The sequence below is a fragment of the Herpailurus yagouaroundi genome, unplaced genomic scaffold (genome assembly GCF_014898765.1).
Source record: "Herpailurus yagouaroundi ecotype Mexico unplaced genomic scaffold, PumYag 159, whole genome shotgun sequence".
Taxonomy (NCBI): domain Eukaryota; kingdom Metazoa; phylum Chordata; class Mammalia; order Carnivora; family Felidae; genus Herpailurus; species Herpailurus yagouaroundi.
The window spans coordinates 9,716,120-9,726,002 of record NW_024412400.1 but is presented as its reverse complement, the minus strand read 5'-3'; the positions used below and the strand labels follow the sequence as shown (position 1 = coordinate 9,726,002).

Sequence of the window (9,883 nt, the reverse complement as noted above, 5' to 3'; positions counted from 1 at the left end):
TACGGCTGTCATGCTCTCAGCCCCCTGCACGAGGGGAAGGACCCTCCACGTTCTGGACCCCAGCTGGTGAGTCTCGCTCAGTGGTAACGGGGTGAGGGTTGGGCAGGTGGGAGACAGAGAGGGCACTGCTCAGGGCTCATTCTCAACGTGCTCCTGGACCGCCCATGCACAAGCAGTGAGTTCAGGCTTATGTTAGACTCATTACCTACCTCACCCTCATATCCCAAACCTGCTCTCATACCTGAATTCCTTGTCTTGGGTAATTCTCCACACCCTCCTCCCCTGGCTCATGACATGGAGCCTCGAGGTCAGCCTCAGTCACCCAGTTTCACTGCCTCCACAGGCCTCTCGAACACCAAGAGGTTAATGGTGGCTGTTCCAGGGTGATGGGATTTTTCCTTTTGTCCCTACTTTCACTTATTTTCTGAATTATCTCTGATGAACACATTAGTTTCATAACGTTTAGTATGTTTCATAATAATTAATAGTTTCATAATGGGTTATAATCCTAAATATAAATCTATCTTGATCCCTCCTGGCCTTCCTAACAGATCCTGACTTACGGTCTTCCCTCTCACTTGGAACACCTTTCATATCACAACCAGACTCTTCTTTCTGAACCTGGAGCTTCATTCCTTCCCTCCCCCTCATCAAAACATTTCTCTGGGATGGTGCCCGACCTCCTCCACCCAGAGGGTCCCCCAAATACATCAGAATCACCAGGGGGTGTATGTACGTTTACTTGTTTTTTTCTGCTCCCCCATTATACTGTCATCATTGTTCATACTGAATCCCCAATGCCTGGCACAAAGCAAGGGTTCAATAAATATTAATTATTAATGAAATGCATGGAAGGAAGGAAGTTAAGTAACTGGCTTACCATAGGGAAATTCTACAGCAGTGGTTCTCAATGTATGCTGGGGGGCCACCAGGAGGTGCATCATGGGGAACTTGCTAGAAATGCAGATTCTTGGGCCTCACCTCAGAATCAGAAACTCTAGCGACATTTGAACAAGCCCGTTACGTGATTTTTAAAAATTTTTTAAAACATTTATTCATTTTTAATGAGAGAGACAGAGCATGGGTGGGGGAGGGGCAGAGAGAGAGGGAGACACAGAATCTGAAGCAGGTTCCAGGCTCTGAGCTGTCAGCACAGAGCCAGACCTGGGGGGCTCCAACTCAGGAACCGCGAGATCGTGACCTGAGCTGAAGTCTGACGCTTAACCGACCGAACCACCCAGACGCCCCTCCATGATTCTGTTTTATAACAAGTTTATGTTCCCAGAAATGTCTTGGCCACGGTCAGGAATAAAACTAGTCTCTCCAACTGAACTACACAACCTTCGCAGCAGACTCGTGGGAAAACATTTTATCTGCTGCCTTTTCAGAAACGTTTCCTTTAGGTTGCAGAAATACTGCAGCGTCTAGAGTTTAGAAAGGGGGGGGGGTGTGCAACCAGAAGTGTCTCCCCCGCCCCCCACCCCTGCCGCCTCGCAGCGCTCCTCGTGGTCCCGCCATCTCCGGAGCCCCACAGCTGAGCCCCACAGATGCCAGTTTTGAAAGAAGCACTTCCAAATCCTCTGGAGGGAAAGGAGAAGAGGAATGGAGGGTCCTGGGACGGGACGAGGGGTAGACGCGACCCCCCGGGTCTCAGGCTGGGAGGTCTCGGTGGCGAGGCGGCCCGGGGCAGACCGTGGATTCTCGGCCAGGCGCAGCTCTCCGCCGCGCCTCTGTTTGCGGGCTGGGAAATGCGGTTGGCGGTGCCTTTCGCGGGGACGCGGCGAACTCGAGCGCCAACGCAAATGGCTTCAGGTCGGCGACGGGCTTGGGCACCACGGCGCCCTGGAGCGGGTCGCCTGGCACACGAGCCAGGGGCGCGATCGCGCAGGGAGGGACGCAGGGCGGCCTGGGTGCCTCGTTGCCCCTGGGGGCGTCGAGTGACCCCTGCTCGTCCAAGCCGAGCAGCCCCCGCTGGCGCGGAGACCCGGCCGGGAAGGTGGGAGGGGCGGATGCCGTTGCCGGAGGGGAACGCGGAGCGGGGGCTCTTTGGGACGCTCGCTGGCGCCACTCGTCGGCGACCGGGAGCCGCGCGCGCCGCGAGCAGGAGCTAATTCAGCCCCGGAGGAAAACACAGCCCTTTCCCAAACTCCGAGCAAAGCCCTGTGGTGTCATCCCCACTTTACAGCCGCGTGCACAGAGGTTGGGAGTCCGGGAGCCAGCTCCGGCCGGAACCCTTTTCACTGACCGGGGAACACAAGCCCTAGGAATCCTGGAGAACCTCCAGGGCTTTTCCTAGGACCGTGAAGAAGACAGTGAAGACCCCTCCCTCCCCCTGGAAGCCCACTCACTGATCCAAACAGCCAGAGCGCAGCCAGGGAGGTTCCGAGGGGGGAGCCAACACCCCTCCAGCTCAGAATTACACTTCTGACACCCAGCCCTGTCTAGTCACCCCACCCCACCCCGCCCGCCGCATCCCCGGTTCCCTGGCCGGCCCCTGCGGTCCCCAAAGCAGACTAAACTCTCCAGCAGCTTCTCCATCCTGGAGGAGATTCCCCACACCTAGGCTTCCCACCCTAGAATGAGAAAGGGAGAGAGAGCCGGACAGATCTGGGAGAGGAAGCTCCCCACCCCCCCCCCCCCCGCCGAGGGGGGGGGCGGGACACCCGACACCAACTCCACAGAGCCATCGCCCCCTCTCTCCCAGGAGCCACTTCAATCGGTCGTCGCCCCAGTGGCCGCCCCGGAGCACGTGTTGCTGCCCGTCTGCGTCAAGGCTGGGTAAATAGATGACTGGCTAACAGCGCCGGGAGGGGCTATTTAAGCAGCAGCCTCCTGCCGGCCCACCCTGAACTTGGCTGGGCTCCCCGCCGCTCCGGTGGAAACGCGAAGCCAGCTGCGTCCTACTCTGAAGGTAGGTTCCGCACTCTCCCGCGGGGGGTCCAAGTGTTCAGTTGGCTGAAGAATACTGTCTTCAGTTCTGCACCCCTTCCATTTTTCTGCTTCCTGTGTCTTCTTTCCGACAGCTCGAAAGACATTTCTCGAGGTCAGAGACAACAAGGAGGTCTGGGTGGGTAGAGCTTGATGGAGAGACTTCCAAGCGCCTGCTTTGTTCTCAGCAGCACGCAATGCCGGAATATCTATTTGCTGGGATTAGCATGCAAAGTGGGGTTTGCTAGATGTTGCACAGAAGTGCCAGGTACTTTGCGATCTCTTCAAATAAACTACCAAGAGGTTTTAAGATTTAAACTCATTTTCTAAGCGTTGCAGAAAAATTCAGGGCTTTGGGGATCGAAACGTGCGAGTGTTACCTGCTCGTGGATCTAAGATGCAGCGGAGTTTTGCCAACGACTGAAGACGGAGCGCATATTTCTGATTTTGAAAAGCCATCCTTGTGGTTTGCGTGGTAGTTTACTGTCAATTCCCATCTACATCTTAAAGAAACTTTATAAATATGGCTTTTATTTATTGTTCCCACATTTTTTTTTAATTTTTTTTAACGTTTATTTATTTTTGAGACAGGGAGAGACAGCATGAACGGGGGAGGGTCAGAGAGAGAGGGAGACACAGAATCTGAACCAGGCTCCGTGCTCTGAGCGGTCAGCACAGAGCCTGACGCGGGGCTTGAACCCACGAACCGTGAGATCATGACCTGAGCCAAAGTTGGACGCTCAACCGACTGAGCCACCCAGGCGCCCCTACTGTTCCCACATTTTAAACTGCGCTACTCATTTTTCGCCGTTTCTGAAAGCTTTTTAGCTGTCAAGGATCTCATTTCTCCCACGGAGTCTTCTCTCCAGCTAATTTTCCCATCTTTAATTAATCTCTTGCTTTTCCAGTTAGAAGACAGACGCTTTAAGAACACTTTCTAGCACTAAAGGAAAACAGAAGGTTTTCCTTCTGCTCATCAGGTTAGAAGACAGGGTCTCCGTCCCATACCGGGGCACCGGGTGTGGTTCACCCAAAAGACAAAAGGAGCGCGCTCGGAGCTCCGGTCGGCGCTTGGCGAGCCCTCGTGCCCTAGAGCTTGCGCAAGTGTGGCGGGTCTGGAGCTCCGCGCGTTTGGACTGAGCCCCCTTTTCCATACCCCAGGGGCCCTGACCCTCCGCGAGAGGCCGCGACGCCCCACCCTTTCGTTCACGTCCCCTCCTCTTCGCTCTCCGCAGCCATGAACGGAGGCGTGTGCCTGTGCGTGCTGATGGCTGTACTGGCGGCGGGCGCCCTGGCGCAGCCGGTACCCGCGGCGGACCCTGCGGGCCCAGGGGCGCAGCAGGAGGAGGAAGCGCTCCGGCGGCAGCTGAGGGCCGTGCAGAAGGTGGACGGCGAGCCCCGAGCGCACCTGGGCGCGCTGCTGGCCAGATACATCCAGCAGGCCCGGAAAGGTACGGATGCTCATTCATCTGTAGGGTCCTTATCCCTCACTTCCGCCCCCGCGCGGGGCTCCCAATCCCGACCTTCTTCCCTAGCGTCTGGCGGATGGAGGTGCATAACCTCTCCAAACGGAACCCAGGTTGCGCGTTAGGCCGAAAGGGTTTTCACTTTCTTTTCCCAATTGTACTGCACCGGGCAGTGTGGTTTTCTGGGCGTCCTTTGTAGCAAACTGAGAGCTAGTGTGGAAGATTACATTTATTGGGGAAAACCGTTTTTAAAAGCTTTCTTGAAACTAACTTTTGGTACGTGTTGCTGTTTAAGCTCAACACCACATTATGAAGACATTAAAAGGTAATTGCAGAGCAAATTACTGACTCAAAAAAGATTTGCAGTTCTACTACATAGCCTCTACTGAAAATGCAGAGGAATCAGAAGCCACTCTGACGCTGACACTTGAAAGCCCCCTGGCAGGAAAGAATCAATGCTGAGAAAACGTTTGGGTTCTGACTGCAACCGTTTAAAAAGAAGTGACAACGTGTCAGGTTTCCCAGAAGAACATAACAGGAGGAAAGAATCAGGAGCAGTTTTGAGTTCCCCTCGGCAGTGATTTCAAATGATCACCCAATAGACAGACCTGTTTGTTTTTATTTTGCTGTTGGAGAAATGGTCCCAGTTGCAGCAGGAGCCCTCAAGCCACAGATTTCTCAGCATCAAAGTCTTTCTCCAGGAATAAGGTGACTGGGGGGCTCACTAGCTGAGTGCCATACTGTCAACCCTGCCCCTCTCCTGGGCCTGTCTCATCTATACAGCAGGGATGAGGCTAGAGTTCCCCTAGGTCCCTTCTAGCTCTTTGTGTGATTCAGAGGGAGGCTCATTCGTCTGTGTGCTCCTTAGGAATCGTGATTGGGACTGGGGCGGTTTTTTTCTACCAACTTGATCCACAGTGACGCTTATGGTCGACACAGGCTGTGAGGCAGTAGGCTAAACTGGACCGACACGGCTGGACAATAAACCACAAAAAACGCTGCTGGGAGGGGTGGGAGGGGGTCCTTTCCCATGAGGCTCCCTTACCCTCTCATGTGCCAGGACCTGGATTTGAAGCTTAGCTCGTGGCTTGACTAGACAAGGAGGAAATGACGGGCTCAGCTTTCCAGAGTCTCTGATGGTTTCGTATGAAGGTAAGACTGGGGCTTTTTGACCAGGGGAGTTCAGAAGGAAAACAAAAGAAAACAAAACAAAGCAGAAGATGATGTGCTACATTTTGTCCTCTCTTTGAGAAATTGTCCCAGCTTCCATCTTCTGTTTCTCTCTCCAGCTAATTGAATCGAGAGATGTGGAAATACTAGTCAGATGACAGAGGAAGTCTGAAAACTTTTTGAGTTCTTGCTGATTGTCTGCATCACGATAAGTTAATGTCTGTCCTTGGAGGTAGGCTGAACTTCAGCCAGACCAGTCTGAAATAGCGTAGGTTTTTCATGGAGCCATAATCTGGAGCCACCTCCCCACCTTAGGGAAAAAAAACACCAGAAACAGGTCCGGGAAGGAAGCCAGTTACCACACCACTTCCCCAGAACTGACATTGACAGCGGCTTTACGCTACAAATCTTAGCGGGAAGCTTCTTCCCGGCACCTCTTCTCAGCCCCCTTCTCCCTTGGCCTTCAGCCTGTGGCACCAACCAAACCCACGTGGGAATGGCAGCCTCTGCCTCCCCTAGCTGCTGACACCCACCATGAGCACTGGCTAGGAAACAATCAGACTCGTCTGTTTGACGAATATGAACCGGGGATAAATATTTCCATCTCGACAGTTTCTTTGACTATTTTACTATTTTGATTATCATGCTGGGTATTTACTCAACTGTTGTGCTTAAAGACCCTAAACGCGATAATGCACTCTTTGAGGAGTGCTCAAGAGTTGATCATTAGGGATTGTCTGCAAAGCTTTCAGTGACTGAGGAGAAGCAATTCTATTGAGGGAGCACGGGGACATATGGCATACACCTGCCCCGTGCCCAGCAAAGCTCTCATGCTACAGCTGTAACACCTGTACGGTTAGCCCCCAGCAGCCCTGTGCAGTAAGCTCGCTTATTCTTCGTCACTGTGGAAGCCAGGACTCTAAGAATGCATAAGCCACATGACTCCGCACATCTAGGCCGACCAGAGTCCGTCCAGGCCCTGCCCTCCTCAGAGGGTCCAGAAGCCATTCAGCTTCCCATTCGGGGTTTTCAAGTTTATTTATTTATTTATTTTTAATTTTTTTTTTCAACGTTTATTTATTTTTGCGACAGAGAGAGACAGAGCATGAACGGGGGAGGGGCAGAGAGAGACGGAGACACAGAATCGGAAGCAGGCTCCAGGCTCCGAGCCATCAGCCCAGAGCCTGACGCGGGGCTCGAACTCACGGACCGCGAGATCGTGACCTGGCTGAAGTCGGACGCTCCACCGACTGCGCCACCCAGGCGCCCCAGGGGGTTTTCAAGTTTAAAGGAGACAGGTCCTTCGCTTCCGTTCCATAAACCAGTTTTAAGTCCCTACTCTCGTCTGCACTGGGGAAGTGAGCGAGGACCCCGGTAGATGCACACGCTGTGAGCGCAGAGCTGTGTGTGGAATGGGGAAATTGAGGTGTGTAGGGAGCACAGCCACCAGAGCTTGACGTGGTGCCCCCACCAAGAACCCAGGCTGCTTGTGCCCATGGAAGCTGCCACTTCGCCTCATTAACTGGAACTTGGGGCCGTGCCAGCCTTTGGTGGGGGTGTTCATCCGCGGCAGGCAGGAAGATGGGCCGTATTTCCATGACTGTGTACAGATAACTCGACTGCAGGGTTTTTTTGTTTTTATTTTTTTAGTGCGAGGACTAATGTTTCACCTAAAAGATGTTGAGCAATTCAATAGCTGGGGCTCTCTTCCTTGTGCATAGGCTGGAGATATCTGCAAGGGGCTGGAATGTGCTGGATTGACTCTCAGATTCCAAGGCTGGGAAGGGATTGAGGTGGGGTGGGGGGCGGAAAAGAATGGGTGGGGACATGGCTCTGTATAATTGTTTCTGGTTTTTAATTTCCTGGCTTTACTTGGTTATCCAATGAGATAGAGGAACTGCTTCTGCAAGGTCATGTGTCACTAAATAAGCCACGGTCTGTCTGACTCTTTGCCGCCTGAGGGCGGGAGTTGGCAGGGGCAGCCTCATACAGAAGGGCTGAATGCCAGCGTCACAGGCAGTGGGGACACGGTGCCCTGATCCAATAGGAAGTATGGGGTGGTCTTCCATCACTGTGCTCTTAAAGTCCCCTGGGCTTGGCCCTTCGAGGTCCCTGAGGGACTTACTTGCCTCTTGGCTTGCACAGAAGAAGGCCTTCTACTGATTTCATACCTGGGAGGCCTCTGTCTGTGACCCTTGGCCTAAGACTATGTCAGGTCTCCAAAGAAACTGCTCCTTCGTGTCCCTTCTCCCTCAGTGTGAATTATACATGAGAGTCATCCTGTTCCCGAGGACTTAACTCCAGTTCCAAAAGGCCCATTTCTCATTCAGCTATTGCATTTGGATCAAAAGGGCTGAATTAAATAACTTCCTTATTGCCTTTCTGCCCACTCTTCTGTCAGTCACTGACGTAAGATTTTATAATCTGACAGTGTGCCTTTCTCTCAATATCATTTTTTTAAAAAGAAGGTAGCTTTAAAATTAATTTTTCAATGGTATTTGTCTAGTGGTAGGACTTGACTCCATTTTTTTTTTAACCATTCTAACATCAAAATACTGTAATTGTGTTACCTTAACAAGAGTCAAGTATGCTCGGGATATTAAGGAGTGAACTTCAGAAATGGGTAAGTACCAAGAAAATCCTTGCTTGACGTCTGCTGAGGGCCAGCTACGTAAGAGAAAACACCCTTCAGGGGTAGAAAGACCAGGCAGGTCCCGGCTGTGAAAGGCCACGGTCAGTGAATCCACTTAAATCCTTACAGATTAGAAACCACAACCATAGCTAGCAAATATTACCCTCCCTGGTTACACAGACCTGGGTCCTTGTCTTCTCTGAGATTTTGGGTCAGCGGTCCCACTGCTTGGTAACTCTTTGATACCTTTAGGAAAGTGCATGTTACAAATTGTCTGGCTTTTCCCATTGTGCTCCTCTCAGATTGGATTGGTGATGCTCCTAGATATAATGGCCCTGTTTCCTCTTCCCCTGCCCCTTGTAGCTCCTTCTGGCCGAATGTCCGTCATTAAGAACCTGCAGAGCCTGGACCCCAGTCACAGGATAAGCGACCGGGACTACATGGGCTGGATGGATTTTGGCCGGCGCAGTGCTGAGGAGTACGAGTACCCGTCCTAAGGGCCCCCACCTTTGTCAGCAGCCAGGAAGCCACCTCCTGGCTCAGAGGAGGCAGAATACGAAAACAATGACACTCACGACCCATTGTCTCTGAAGTCTGACGTTTTAAGTACCTATTTATTAAGTTTTCAATGTGAAAACTATGTCCGTAATCTTGTTCACTACAACCTCACCCCTCACCGGAATTGTACGAGTGGAAGACAAACCATTTTCCTCGTCTGTGACACCTGGTCCTAAAGTGTTGCTATGCTATTAAAATGATTTCATCCTGCCCCCTAGTTCCCTGTGTCTGTTGAGTGCAAAGGACTCCATCTAATCCTCGGAACCTTCAAGGAGGGCCGCCCGGTACACGGCGCCCGAGGACAAATCCCTGCGGTAGATGGTCCCAGAGAGGGCTTGGGAAATGAAGGCGGGCATGGGGCGGACTCCCCGGCTGCAGGCAAAACGGCCAGTGGAAGGGCCCCCTGGGTCAGCTCCGTGGCCCAGCCCTGGCCACCCTGGGCCTGGGGCTCCAGCTGGGCTCCACTGCAGAAGAGAACGTGTCCTGCTTGTGGTGAACACTCATTCGCCTGGGTAAAGACCGGAAAGGCAGCTCGGGATCCGTCCCAAGGTGGAGCCTCACCATCTTCCCGTCCCCTCAGGAGGCATCTACCCCATCCCACGCCAGGGCTTCTTTGGGTTCTCTTGGCCTTTAACCAAATTATGGAGCAATGCTGTCAGTGCTTTCACAAACCTTTGACCCCTCCACGGCCCTGTGGCACAGAGGTTATTGTCCTTCTTTTAGAGACGAGGAAACCGCTCTGAGAGGTGGAAGGGACGGGCCCACAGTTCCCCAGCTAATGAGATTCACAGACGATCGCTCCTAGGGAGTGTGACCCCCAGCACCCCAGCCCTTCCAGACTCTGGAGTGCACACGAATCACCAGGGAAGTCTGGTAGCCTGCCGCTTCTGATGCGGCAAGTCTGGCCTCGGGCCTGAGCAAGCTCCCGGGTGGTACCAGTGCTGTGGGTCCCGACCACACTTGGGGCTGCGTGGTCTACAGGGGAGCCTGTGATTACACTCCTTTGGGTCTCTCCATATTCCAGAGACATATTTCAGGGCCGGCCGGGTGATCCTGGCAGCTCTCCAGCACAGAAGCTCTCCTTTCTTGGACCGATCCCGCCGGTGAGTCTCTGCAGGGGCCTGTGAGA

At 53.0% G+C, this 9,883-nt stretch overlaps 1 protein-coding gene across 1 annotated transcript; it reads left to right on the top strand.

The window, feature by feature from the left end:
• Window positions 1-2,779: 2,779 nt before the first annotated feature.
• CCK (cholecystokinin) lies at window positions 2,780-8,971 on the top strand. The gene is made up of 3 exons (XM_040479920.1): window positions 2,780-2,911; window positions 4,164-4,379; window positions 8,560-8,971. The coding sequence occupies exons 2-3, from the start codon at window positions 4,166-4,168 to the stop codon at window positions 8,691-8,693; spliced, it is 348 nt and encodes a 115-aa protein (XP_040335854.1). The 5' UTR covers window positions 2,780-2,911; window positions 4,164-4,165; the 3' UTR covers window positions 8,694-8,971.
• The last annotated feature ends 912 nt before the right edge of the window (window positions 8,972-9,883 follow it).

Excerpts from the sequence above, each read along its gene's own strand:
- CCK (XM_040479920.1), top strand. The coding sequence starts at position 4,166 with ATGAACGGAGGCGTGTGCCTGTGCGTGCTGATGGCTGTACTGGCGGCG. Across the intron at positions 4,380-8,559 it reads CATCCAGCAGGCCCGGAAAG|CTCCTTCTGGCCGAATGTCC; the intron begins GTACGGATGCTC and ends TGCCCCTTGTAG.